At 41.9% G+C, this 14355-nt stretch overlaps 1 protein-coding gene across 3 annotated transcripts in view; it reads right to left on the reverse strand.

Annotated features, from left to right (window-relative positions):
* The window catches only part of LOC130285071 (aldehyde oxidase 1-like), a 155604-nt gene extending 143750 nt beyond the window's left edge, over positions 1-11854 (reverse strand). The window contains exons 1-3 of one of the 3 annotated variants that reach the window (XM_056536227.1): positions 11626-11789; positions 2049-2151; positions 1767-1824 (exon numbers count right to left, since the gene is read on the reverse strand). Coding sequence is in view for 1 of the 3 variants with exons in the window: in XM_056536225.1 (XP_056392200.1) it covers positions 1767-1824; positions 7452-7502 (109 nt within the window). In the remaining 2 variants the exon portion in view is untranslated. Of the gene's footprint in view, positions 1-1766; positions 1825-2048; positions 2152-7451; positions 7513-11625; positions 11790-11831 lie in introns of those variants that run through there. The other 2 variants (XM_056536226.1, XM_056536225.1) reach the window with 2 other exon arrangements.
* Positions 11855-14355: the final 2501 nt, after the last annotated feature.

The raw sequence follows: 14355 nt of genomic DNA on the forward strand, positions 1-14355 counted from the left end.
CATGCAGTACATACACACCACACTATACACAAAGGCTTCACAGACATGTTCACACAATACATCTGCACACTATATATGAATACACTCACTTTTATAGGAAGCTGGCTGGGTGCAGGGAATACTTCAGTAACTGGATGTTCAGCAGGACTCTGTGCTTTCTGGTCCCTGCAGACTCAGCCGACAGGAAGATCGTTCAGCAACGAGATCGTTCAGCAACAGAACAGGAGGGGGGGGGGGGGGCGGCTTGTTAAAGGAGCCGAGCATCTCCCTGCCAGTGCCAGCGCTATACAAGTGACCCCTGCAGAGAGGTAGCACCTCTATAGAGTGAGCAGACTCACTTTGTCTACCAGTTTTGCAAAAATAAAAAAAGGGCATTAAAGAAACAATGGCGAAAAGCGGCAGGGGCTGAAGCCCCCTTTGAACCCTATGTGTGCATGTCCCTGCCTTCCAGTATTTATCAGCTGCTATATGCTCAACAGGAAGTTTTTTTCTTTCTGAATTTCCTTTTTGTCTGACCACAGTGCTGACATCTCTGTCCATTTTAGGAACAGTCAGCAGCAGGATAGGTTTGCTATGGGGATTTGCTCCTACTCTGGACAGTTCCTAAAATGGCCAGAGGTGTCAGCAGAGAGCACTGTGGTCAGAAAGGAAATTCAAAAAGAAAAGAACTTCCTCTGTAGCATACAAAAGCTGATAAGTACTGGAAGGATTAAGATTTTTAAATAGAAGTAATTTACAAATCTGTTAAACTTTCTGGCACCAGTTTATAAAAAAAATAAAAAAAGGGGGGGGGGGGTTTAATATAAGTCCTAGTGGCCATAGTGAATCTGCATGATTTTAAAGTGGACAAATAGTAAAGACATCCCCAAAAATTCTTGAGTACCTATTGTATCCCCCCCAAAAAATAAAAAACACAAATGTGATGTTACTCAGTAGCTAATCCAGATCATATATGTATAATTTTTGTGTCTAGAGCCTATTTCACTCTTAAATACTTTATTTCTGTTGCTCATTTGGTTTGTCATTCTGTAATTGGAGGGGACATGCCCTCATTCTGACTCACCTTCCTCCCTTAGAATTCTGTGCTGTGTCGGATCTCTTCATCCAATTACTGCAGGCTACCCTGTAACCCCCTCTTTGTTTTCATGCTGCTGTCTGATAGAACAGAAGTGAATAGAGATGAGCGAAGTTACAGCGATTTGATTCGTCACAAACTTCTCGGCAGTTGCTGACTTTAGCCTGCATAAATTAGTTCAGCTTTCAGGTGCTCCAGTGAGACTCTCTCCTAGGACTGTATCCACCTTTTCCAGCCCAACAGAGCACCTGAAAGCTGAACTAATTTATGCAGGCTAAAGTCAGCAACTGCCGAGCCGAGAAGTTCGTGATGAATCGAATCACTGTAACGTCGCTCTAGAAGTGAGCACAGAGGAATGCTAGTCCAGCCCCCACTTACTGGACTTTGCTGTGCTTCAGCTTGGTCAAAGATGATGCCGCAGCCAGATAGGATTATGTTCTGGAGGGTATGGGAACCCCTAGTGGCCATGATTAATATTAAAAAGGAAATCAAATTTTCTTATAAACGTATACTATAAGGGTTAATGTTTTGCCAAGATGTATAACATAAAATCTTTTAAAGTCTGACAGTGCCCATTTAAAGAGAATGAATCATCAAAAAAATAAAGTAAAAAATCAAGTAAAAAAAAACAAAAAAAATCTGATACTTTAGTACTGTTATAATCGAATCATAAAGTTGTACAAAAGGATACAATTCTTCCTCAAGTATGGAAGCAACAGAACTTCAGGATCTGCATTTTTTTCTACTATCTAAAAACAGAAAATACATAAAATGATTTATTAACAAAGTGAAGTTACCAAAGTTATACAGAAAGTGTAGCACATGGAAGCAGCAAACGGAGTCAATTCAAGATATACTGTATAAACTGCTTCTATATATGTTTATTCAGTGTATTTTTTTTTTTGCTTTAGTTTTTTTCTGCTTTTGCTGTTTGACCATAATCTTAGAGCTCCTTCACACTCCATCTCAATACCTAGTGGAAAGAAGGTTTCTGCACCAGCACAGACGGGGGTTCTTTACTGTAAGAGCAGTGAGACTGTGGAATTCTCTGCCTGAGGAGGTGGTCATGGGGAACTCTGTAAAAGAATTTAAAAGGGGTCTGGATGCATTTTTTGGAAATAATAACATTTCTGGTTATGTATACTAGATTTATAGGGACAGAAGGTTGATCCAGGGATTTATTCTGATGCCATATTTGGAGTCAGGAAGGAATTTTTACCTCGAGTATGAGGGTTTTTTTTTGCCTTCTTCCGGATCAACTCAGTTAAGACTCAAGTTCTCAGTTAAGGCTAAGTTTCCACTTGTTTTTTTTCTGGCAATTTTTGGAATACTGCCACTGGAGTTTTTGAGCCAAAGCTAGAAATGTATTGAAAGGGAATAGGACATATAAAGGAAGGACTTATACTTCTCCCTTATGGATCCACTTCTGACTTTAGCTCAAAAACTCCAGTGGCAGTTTTCTAAAAACTGCCAGGTAAAAACCAAGTGGAAACTTAGCCTTAGGGTTATAGGTTGAACTTGATGGACTCTAGTCTTTTTTCAACCTTATGAACTATGTTACTTGTAAAAAAATACCATGGGGGGGGGGCGGGGGGGGGTTGCAAATTTTTTTTTTTTTGGTAGTATGTCTTTTTTCTTGCATGTTGAAGTCCTATAGAGAAGTCTTTCGAAAAAGCACAAGGAAGAGGGGAAACAAACAAACAAAACACACTACACTCCAGCATTTTTCCAGGATATCTTTTACTTGCACCACCAGACTTACGTTTCCCCAAGTCACACATTCCTTTAGCTCAAGGGTCTGGTTTAATTGTGGGGCTGAGCTTGAAAGGGTTAATTAATGATAGAAAAACAGTCTGTGGTATTGCAGCTCAGTTCCAAAGAAGTTGATGGAGCCAAGTTGTAATACCACACATAACCTGAGGACAGGGGTGGTGCTGTTTTTGGAAGAAATTAGCTCTGATTTGCTATCCCTGCCTAACCCCTTTAGGCTAGGTTTCCATTATTCTTATTTTTTTGTAAGACACGCCAATAAAAACGCCAAATCTGCTGTGGCAGATATTAGCTGTAAATCAATAGGAAATCGCAAAATGTATTTTCCATTCGACTTTTTTCTTCTTGCCATTTTTTTTCACTCCTTTTTGGTGTTTTCCTGCTCCTTGGCAGTTTTTCAAAATTGCAGCATGTTGAGACTCTGGCGCTTTTTCACAAAAATCTTGGTGTTTTTCTCCCATAGAAGTCTGTCTGCAGGTGTTTTTTATTCTTTTTTAAACTTTAGCGATAAAAAAAAAAAGGTATCGACATAGCTTTCTTGATAAAATTTCGTAGGTTCGCGTAAAAAAAAAAAAGCAAATGATACAGTAGGGATGGGAAAATTCATAGGGAACAAATGTTGTGTTTTTTTCATTTTCCATCAAGGAACCATTGATATGAGCATGCAGGGTCAAGAAAATGCACCTGAAAACATTAAAACTAACTAAGGGGTCCTTGTGATTTTTTAATAAAAAAAAATGTCTTCCATTTTTTACTTACCGTATTTATCGGCGTATAACACGCATTTTTTAGGCTAAAATTTTTAGCCTAAAGTATACCTGCGTGTTATATGCCGATAAGCAGCTGCAGTTCAATGATTTAAAGCGGGCGCTTTAAATCAATGAACTGCAGCAGATTTTTCAGGTGCAGAGACCGCCACCGCTGCCGGCTTCTCTGCCCCTGCCTGTCCTGGGGTCCCTGCTGCCGCCGCTTCTCTCCCCTGCTATCGGCTGCCCCTTCTCTCCCCCTGTCTATCGGTGCCACTGCCCCTTCTCTCCCCCTGCTATCGGCGCCGCTGCACCTTCTCTCCCCCTGTCTATCGGTGCAGCTGCCCCATTGCTGGCGCCGATAGCCAGGGGGAGAGAAGCGGCGCTGGCAATGGGGCAGCGGCGCCAACAGACAGGGGGAGAGAAGGGGAAGAGGCACCCATTGCCTGCACCGCTGCCCCGTTGCCTCCCCCATCCCCGGTTGTATAATTACCTGTTTCCGGGGTCGGGTCTGCGCTGCTTCAGGCCTCCGGTGTGCGTCCCCTGCGTCGTTGCTATGCGCTGAACGGCACGGCGCAATGACGAGTGACGTCACTCATCATTGCGTCTCGCAGCGCATAGCAACGACGCAGGGGACGCCACACCGGAGGCCTGAAGCAGCGCGGACCCGACCCCGGCAACAGGTAATTATACAACCGGAGATGGGGGAGGCAACAGAGCAGCGGCGCCTGCAATGGGTGCCGCTGCCCCTTCTCTCCCCCTGTCTGTCGGCGCCGGCAATGGGGCAGCGACACCGATAGACAGGGGGAGAGAAGGGGCAGCGGCGCAGATAGCCAGGGGGAGAGAAGCGGCGGCAGCAGGGCTCTAGACCCCAGGAATGGCAGGGGGAGAGAAGCGGGCAGCGACGGCCTCTCTCCCCCTGCCTTTCCTGGGGGCTTCTGCGGGGTAAGAAACAGTGTATCGGGGTATACACACGCACCCTCATTTTACCAAGGATATTTGGGTAAAAAACTTTTTTTACCCAAATATCCTTGGTAAAATGAGGGTGCGTGTTATAGGCCGGTGCAGGCCCCGATAAATACGGTACATTTTTTATTAATAATGTATTTGAAGCCTTTCATTCATTTTATTATAATATGCTTGTGCAATTATATTTCTGCACATTATTGTGGTAGTGCTACTCCAAGCATGGAACAGAGTGTGTTCCATGTTGGGAGCAGTAGTACCTGCACTAAGGGACAGATTGCCCCAGGTCTCACTCTTGAGACCCGTTGCAATCAGAATTTATAATCCTGAGAAGTGGGCGGCACCACACTGCTTCCCTCCCCTGCTCTGTACTCCAGCTGGCCAGTGATGTGAATAGAACTTCACATCACTGATTCATATTTGCCTCTGAGAGTCGTGATTGGCCGGCACACTCTGTACCATGCTGGGAGTAGTAGTACCACAATAAAGTGGAGAAATATAGTTGAAAAAGCATATTACACTATTGATTTTAAATAAAATTAATAAAAGGCTTCAAATACAATGATAATAAAAATGTAACTAAAAAATAGAAGAAAAAATTTAAAAAATGTATAAATCACATGGACCCCTTAGCCATTTCTAATAATGTCAAGTGCATTTTCTTGTCCCTGCCGACTCACATAAATAGCTCCTTGATTGAAAATTGTAAAACATTTTGAAAAAAATAAAATAAAATTATTTGTTCCCTACTGTCTTTTAATTTTTTTGGGTATCCAACAAAATTTGAAGAAAAAAAAAACGCCACCGGGAAACTGGCAAAGGGCCAAAAATTCAATTTCCATACAAAGGTAAAAACGCCAGAAAAAACGGAAAAACACAGGAAAATATTAGATGCAAATGGTCAGGATTATCTAGTGAGCAATATATATATATTTTTTTTTCATTTTGTGTAATCTGACAGGTTCCCTTTAACCCCTTAAGGACCGGAGGTTTTTCCGTTTTTGCATTTTCGTTTTTTGCTCCTTGCCTTTAAAAAATCATAACTCTTTCAAATTTACACCTATAAATCCATATGATGGCTTATTTTTTGCGCCACCAATTATACTTTGTAATGACGTCAGTAATTTTGCCCAAAAATCTATGGTGAAGCGGGAAAAAAAATCATTGTGCGACAAAATTGAAAAAAAAACGCTGTTTTGTAACTTTTGGGGGCTTCCGTTTCTACGTAGTACATTTTTCGGTAAAAATGACACCTGATATGTATTCTGTAGGTCCATACAATTAAAATGATACCCTACTTATATAGGTTTGATTTTGTCGGACTTCTGGAAAAAATCATAACTACATGCAGGAAAATTAATACGTTTAAAATTGTCATCTTCTGACCCCTATAACTTTTTTATTTTTCCGTGTATGGGGCGGTATGAGGGCTAATTTTTTGCGCCGTGATCTGAAGTTTTTAACGGTACCATTTTTGCATTGATAGGACTTATTGATCACTTTTTATTCATTTTTAAATGATATAAAAAGTGACCAAAAATGCACTATTTTGGACTTTGGAATTTTTTTGCGCGCACGCCATTGACCGAGCGGTTTAATTAATGATATATTTTTATAATTCGGACATTTCCGCACGCGGTGATACCACATATGTTTATTTTTATTTTTATTTACACTGTGTTTGGAAAAGGGGGTGATTCAAACTTTTAATAGGGGAGGAGTTAAATGATATTTATTCACTTTTTTTTTTTACTTTTTTTTTGCAGTGTTATAGGTCCCATAGGGACCTATAACACTGCACACACTGATCTTCTATGTTGATCACTGGTTTCTCATAAGAAACCAGTGATCAACGATTCTGCCGCATGACTGCTCATGCCTGGATCTCAGGCACTGAGCAGTCATTCGGCGATCGGACAGCGAGGAGGCAGGTAGGGGCCCTCCCGCTGTCCTGTCAGCTATTCGGGATGCCGCGATTAGCCGCGGCTATCCCGAACAGCCCGACTGAGCTAGTCGGGAACTTTCACTTTCACTTTTAGCCGCGCGGCTCAGCTCTGAGCGCGCGGCTAAAGGGTTAATAGCGCGCGGCGCCGCGATCGGCGCAGCGCGCTATTAGAGGCGGGTCCCGGCTTCACTATGACGCCGGGCCCGCCATGATATGACGCGGGGTTACTGTGTAACCCCGCGTTATATCAGAAGAGCAGGACCAAGGACGTACCGGTACGTCCTTGGTCCTTAAGGGGTTAAGGTTATTCAGCTTTATAAACATACATACTTTGCAATCTGCACATGCATTAATGGGATTTACACATATGACCAGTAGTAGTTAATTTACAGCCTTTTTTGAAAACAAGCATAATGCTAAGTTTCCACTTGGTTTTTTTCTGGCAGTTTTTGGAGATCTGCCACTGCAGTTTTTGAGCCAAAGCCAGAAATGTATTCAAAGAGAATAGGACATATAAAGGAAGGACTTACACTTCCCCTCCCTTATGGATCCACTTCTGACTTTAGCTCAAAAACTGCCAGAAAAAAACCCAAGTGGAAACTTAGCCGAAACCAACCTTGGTGGTGCTTTGTAGGTTCCGGAGTGTGTACTGTAGTTTTCTCTAAGCATCTATCCAACAATTGTTTTTTTTGCTGATATCATTTGAGAAAGCTTTGTCTGCTGACATGCAAGTAAAATATTCAGTAACTTTATGTTAAAGAAAATCGGATATCATTTATCTCACTGTGCAGGTATGACATGCTATCATGTTTTTATATGGCTAACACGTTCATCTGAAAAACCAGAATTATGAAAAATTATGCACTTTCTAAGACAAAAAAAATGAACTGCAAACACATTACAATGGAGAAAACAAAATGACCTACGACCCATCACAGTATAAACATACCTTTTTCCCATTTACAAAGAAAATCAGATCTGAAGGCTGTTGAGAAGACATCTGCAAGCCTGTCGAGTCCTACAAAGAAGTGTTTACCTATTTGCAACATCAGCTAGGTGTATTATAGATACAGGATACAGATGTAGCCTGGGGCTGTCAGAGAGAATTGTTTTTTTCAGCTTCTAAACTCGCCAAACAGGTCATCACATTACAAGATTCAACTATGTGTAAGAAGCCCTTGTCTTCGCTTTATGTGGAACTTATTATGATAGTTTATTCGGTGTAAAGAGGTCAAAATGTTTTACGTATTTTAACTGGGGTGATATACCTCTAAGGTGGGGGGGGGGGGGGGGTGGCTCACACAGAGCTTTTAGTGGCTTTTTTTTGGTAGTTGAAACCATAAGTGGATGCAGCAGGTAGGAGAAATATAAATCCTTCCTTCATGTTTCTTACTGCTTTGGAATCAATTACCGTTTAAAACTGCTGCATAATGCTCTGTGTGAAACCTCCTTAAAGGGGTACTCCGGCCCTGAGACATCTTATCCCCTATCCAAAGGATAGGGGAGAAGATGTCTCACCGTGGGGGTCCCGCCGCTGGGGACCCCCGCAATCTTGTGCTCGCCACCCACCTGTTGCCGTCATGCCCCCTCCCATAGACTTGCATAGCAGGGGGTAACATCACACGGAGTCGTGACGTCACCATACTCCGGCCACATGCAGCTCAAACAGGTGGGTGGTGAGCACAAGATTGCGAGGGTCCCCAGCGGCGGGACCCCTGCGGGGAGACATCTGATCCCCTATCCTTTGGAAAGGGGATAAGATGTCTCCGGGCCGGAGTACCCCCTTAAGGGTAGGGTCACACGGGAGCGCATCCGCAGCGTATTTGATGCTGTGGATGCACTGCTGGCAGTCTCAGAGCCACAGCAGAGCAACCACCATGCTACTGCCATAGTTCTGGGTGTCTTCCTATCTGCGGATTTCCTGCCAGCATTCATGAGAGGAAATGCAGAGCTACGGCAGCAGCAGGGAACTCGCTCTTCCATGGCTCTGTGACTGCCAGCAGCGCATTCGCTGCATCGAATATGCTGCGGATGTGCTCCTTTGTAACTCTACCCTTAGCGCTCGTTCACAGGAGCAGATTTTTTTGTGGACTTTCTGCAACTGATCTGCTGCTTTCTATTTTCTGCTGCTTATTTTCTCATTGCCTTACCAGCTGAAAATAAGCACCTGAAAATCCACAGCAAAATCCACTCTTGTGAACGAGCCCCAAGGCTAGGTTTCCACACAGGTTTTTCCATGTGTTTTTTGGGGGGGAAAAGTTCTTCTGCAGTTTGTGAACCCAAACCAAAAGTAGATCAGGAAGGAGAAGTATAAATCCTTCTTTTTATATTTCCCAAACTTTTTGAATATATTTCTGGCTCAAAAACTGCAGCGCTAGTTTTCCAAAAAACTGGACTGATCTGCAGCGTATTTTACGCTGCGGATCTGCCGATGATGGACCCTACCGTGTATCTGCGCAGTGTCCTCGCACACATCGCAGCTGCTCCTCCTTCTCCCTGAGCCAGGCTGAGAGCAGCCATGATGTGGGGGAGTATTCTGCTCATGTGCAAGTTAACTCACACATCGCAGCGTGCCTGCTCAGCAGACACAGCTGGAGGCACAATGTAGGGTCAATTGTCGGCGGATCCACTGCGGATCTGACTGTAATCGTGCTCTTATGGTGATTCAATTGTAGTTATATAAGGTTTCATCTTTACAGCTCCAAAAGAAACACAGGACAACCATGTGTTAAAGGGTGTGTACAGCTTTTCAACTGATTTTGTATTGCTTAATTTATAAAAAAAAAAAAAGTGTTTCACAGAACGTCTGTACAGTCTGCAGGGAACAAAACCACCCTTTACCTTTAGGCAAGTATAATAAAACAGATTGAATACCTAGACACAGTACACCAGCACAGACCTTTTGGAGGGTGGGGCGTCAGCCACAGCTTTTATAAACCATATTACAGTGTAACAATCAATGACAGATTCAGACAATGGTGTTATATACCTGTAACTGGACATCTGACGACACATATCACCTGGCCAATTTAACCCCTTAAGGACCGCAGATTTTAAAAAAACTTTTTTTATTTTTTACATGTTTTTTTTTTATTGTTGCACTTTTGTTTTTTCCACCTTACCTTCTAAAAGTCATAACACTTTAAATTTTCCACCTGCAGACCCATACGAGGGCTTGTTTTTTGTGCCATAAATTTTACTTTGTAATGACATCAATCATTTTACCACAAAATCTACAAGGAAAAAAAAAGGGGGGCAAAATTGAAAAATTAATAATTTATCACACTATTTTGTAACTTTTGAGGGCTTCCGATTCTACACAGTGCACTTTTTTGATAAAAATTATAGTTTATCTTTATTTTGTAGGTCCATACAATTAAAAATGATCCCCAACTTACAGGTTTTATTTTTTTTTACTGTTTAAAAATTATAACTTTTTGTACGAAAATTAGCATGTTTAAAAATGTCCCCTTCTGGCCCCAATAATTTTTAGTATTTTTCCATATATTGGGATGTGTGAGTGCTCATTTATTGCACTGTGATCTGTAGTCTTTATCATTATATTTTTGTTTTGATGGGACTTTTTGATCACTTTGTATATATATTTTTTTAGGGTATTGAAAGTGACCACAAAAAAACAATTCTGAACTTTGGTATTTTTTTACGTGTGCGCCATCTACCGTGTGGTTAAGGACCCAGGGCGTACCTGTACGTCCTGAGTCCGCTCCCGTTCTATAACGGGGGGGGGCACGACCCGTGGCTAATAGCGCGCGGCATTGATCGCAGTACCGCGCGCTATTACCCCTTTACAACTTTGAACGCCGTGTCTAAAATGAAAGTGAAACCATGTCGGTTAGCTAAGGGAGCTGTTCGGGATCGCCGCGGCGCAATCACGGCATCCCGAAAACCTTACATGACAGCCGGAGGATCCCTACCTGCCTCCTTGCTGTCCGATCGCCGAATGACTGCTCAGTGCCTGAGATCCAGGCATGAGCAGTCAAGCGGCAGAATCATCGATCAGTGGTTTCTTATGAGAAACCAGTGATCAATGTAAAAGATCAGTGTGTGCAGTGTTATAGGTCCCTATGGGAGCTATAATACGGCAAAAAAAAGTGAAAAAAAAAGTGAATAAAGATCATTTTCCCATTAAAAAAACTGTGTAAATAAAAATAACCATATGTGGTGTCGCCGGAAATGTCCGATTATAAAAACTATATTGTTAATTAAACCACACGGTCAATGGTGTACGTGCAAAAAAATTCCAAGTCCAAAATAGTGCATTTTTGGTCACTTTTTATATCATAATCAATAAGTCCTATCAATGCAAAAATGGTACCGCTAAAAACTTCAGATCACGGCGCAAAAAATGAGCCCTCATACCGTCGCATATGCAGAAAAATAAAAAAGGTATAGGGGTCAGAAGATGACAATTTTAAACGTATAAATTTCCCTGCATGTAGTTATGATTTTTTCCAGAAGTACGACAAAATCAAACCTACATAAGTAGGGCATCATTTTAATCGTATAAACCTACAGAATAAAGAAAAGGTGTAATTTTTACCGAAAAATGTACTGTGTAGAAACGGAAGCCCCCAAAATTTACAAAATGGCGTTTTTTTTAAAAATTTTGTCTCACAATGATTTTTTTTCCGTTTCGCTGTAGGTTTCGCTGCAAAGTAGAATTGGTGGTGCAAAAAATGCCATCATATGGATTTTTAGGTGAAAAATGTAAAAATGTATGATTTTTTAAAGGTAAGGAGGAAAAAACAAAAATGCAAAAAAAGGAAAAAACCTGGGTCCTTAAGGGGTTAACTAATGTTATATTTTTATAGTTCAGACATTTACGCACGCGGCAGTACCAGGGGTTTAAACTTCTTAGGGAAGGGGGTTAAATGACATTAATTAACTATTTATTACTTTTTTTTTTACACTATTACACGCAATCATTAAATTGCATACACTGTCCAATGCTATGCCATATCATAACCAGTGTGTTTTCGGTGCTCGACTTCTCCTGGCTGACTGGAGCCTTGGAGAACTGATTGGACTGCGAGGAAGCAGGTAAGGGCCCTTCTGCCGTCCTCTCAGCTGTTCGGGATGCCGCGATTTCATCATGGAGCTACCTGGAATAACATTTTGCTTGTTTTAGATGCCGTGATCAACTTTCATTGCGGCGTCCAAAGGGTTAATATCGGCCATCATCCGCGGGTCCTGATTGCAACCAGGACCCACCAGGTATGAAGGGCGCTAAGCTCCTCAGCGCGCCTCATATAACGGGAGCGGCCAATTAATGTAAATATATATGTCCATTGGGGGAGATTTATCAAACCTGTGCAGTGGAAAAGCTGCTGAGTTGCCCATAGCAACCAATCAGATTGCCTCTTTTATTTTCCAGAGGACATTTCAAAAGCGAAAGAAGCGATCTGATTGGTTGCTGTAGCAACTTTTTCTCTGGACAGGTTTTGATAAATCTCCCCCATTGTCTTAAGGGCAATGAGAGCTGTGACTTAAATGGGCACTGTCACCAACTTTATTTTTTGATATGTTGTAGTACTTATGTACTACAACATATCTCTAATATACTTTTATTATTATTTTTTTTCATTAAAAAGGTTTAATTTACATTTAAAAACCGGCTAATGAAAAAGGACTGATTTTGGAGTGGCAATCAGTCCTTTTTCAGTTAGGCTGCACTCGCTCCCAGCCTGTCAATCAGACAGGCAGGAGGGAGCGCATTGGCTCCCCGGCCACTGGCTGGGAGGCCACTCCTCCCGCACATCGCCGCCGCCTCGTTGCCACCGCTGTCCCTGCACGCCCGCTGCCAGACTCTGCAGTAACTGCAAGTGTAATGAGGGAATGGGGTATGCGGGGTGGGGGGGGGGGGGAGGAGGGAACGGGCTAGTGCCGTAGCGCGCGCGGGGGGGGGGGGGGGGGGAACGGGCTAGCAAAAAAAAAAATAGGATGGTGGGAGCTACCCTTTAAAATATTATACAATTTTAAGAAATAAATATAAAATAAAAAAGGTAAATCCAGATCTCTAGGACAGGCCAGGAAAGGGGAAGGCAGGAAACAGGGAAAGAGAATCTATATAAAAACAACAAGGGAGGATGACATTTATCCAAATGTTTGCATTGGAACGGTGGAGTAGTTGCCCATAGCAACCAGATTCCAGTTTTCCAATTTTCCATGCGGACATTCCAAAGTGTAAACATAGCCTTATCTCTGTCTATTACTTTTCTATAACATACTTTTCTACACAAAGTCTGTTTTATTATCAAAATTTGTGACTATAAAGGTTCATATGCATGATGGAAGTTGCAGATAAAAAGTACAATGCAGTACAAGATAGTTTTCAAAGTTTCTTCATTTTTTAATTATAGATGTATTGGAACAAAAATGGTTGCAAAGGAGTACAAAAACTTTTAGGCCATTTTCACACATTGGAATTTCCGCGCCGGATTCCGCATTAAAATTTGGCATGGGGATTCCGCTGCAGCAGAGTCCTGTTGATATCAACAGATTTCTGCTTCTCCGTGCACACAGCAGAATTTCCGGGCCAGATGTTTCCAGCACGTAAATTCCATTTTCCGTGTTTGCAGAAAGAATGAACACATTATTCTTTCTGTGGATTCCACACGGAATGCATAGCTGTCTATGAGATGGCGCATTCCTGTGCAGTCCTAGCTCCGGCATATTGCGTATAGTCCACACAGATATTTTCTGTGTGGACATTCTGTAGTGTTCACACGTGCATATTTTCTGCTGCAGCTGTTCAGATTTGCTTAAACAGATTTTGCTACCCATTGAAGTTAACGGGCAGCAAAATTTTCAGCAAAAAAAACGCAGCATCTAGATGTTAGCTGCAAGTCAATAGTAAACTGCAAAATGCCAGATCCACCTGGCGTTTTTCAGTTTGGCGATTGTTTAAGCAATTTTGGGCTCAGAGGCTGGTTTTCCAAAACGCCCAACAAAACCTAGTTTGGTGTTTTTTTTGCACAGAAATCATGGCGTTTTCCTCCCATAGGAGAGGAGAGCAAAAACACCAAGAAAAACACCATGTTGGTTTTAACTTTGGCGTTTTTGCCGGTGGTTTTTATTCTTTTTTGGACTTTAGCGAACCAAAAAAGTGATTGAGATACCTTTTTTTTTTTAAATAAAATTTTGTAGGATAATAATTAAAAAGATACAGTAGTGATGGAAAAAATAGTATTTAACTAAATGGATCTTTTTTAGAACAAAATTGTTATTAATTTTTAAACAGGGATCAATTTATGTGGGCGGGCTGGGACCTAAAAATGTAGCCGACAATAATACAAATGTAGTATGTGTGTGTGTTTTTAACAATTTATTTTTTATTTTTTAGGTAGTACTACTACTCACAGCATGAAACACACTGTTCCATGATGGGAGTAGTAGTACCTGTATTAATTGACAGATCGCCCCTTTGCGATCCTCCTGTATAATGTATAAATGCGGCGAGCCTATTCACCTATTCATATTTCCCGCAGAACTGTGATTGGCCAGATGGTTCCAGCCAATCACAGCTCTCTGCAGGAAATAGGAGGAGTGACACTTGCTGTGTTCTGTCTAGTAATGCAGGTACTGCTGCTCCCAGCATGGAACAGAGTGCTCTCCATGTTGGGAGCAGTAGTACCTGAAGTAAGGTACAGATCAAAGCGGATGTCACTCTTCCTGATACCCGCTGTGATCCTCCTGATGTGAATGTCGGTATCAGCTGTACCCACGGTTACAGAGCCAGGAGAACAGCTGATAATGAGTAGTAGATATACATTATATTTCTACTGCCCAGCAAGAACTTGAGCCTGCAATGTATATACAGTATACACATTGCT

This window comes from Hyla sarda, chromosome 8, assembly GCF_029499605.1.
Source record: "Hyla sarda isolate aHylSar1 chromosome 8, aHylSar1.hap1, whole genome shotgun sequence".
NCBI lineage: Eukaryota > Metazoa > Chordata > Amphibia > Anura > Hylidae > Hyla > Hyla sarda.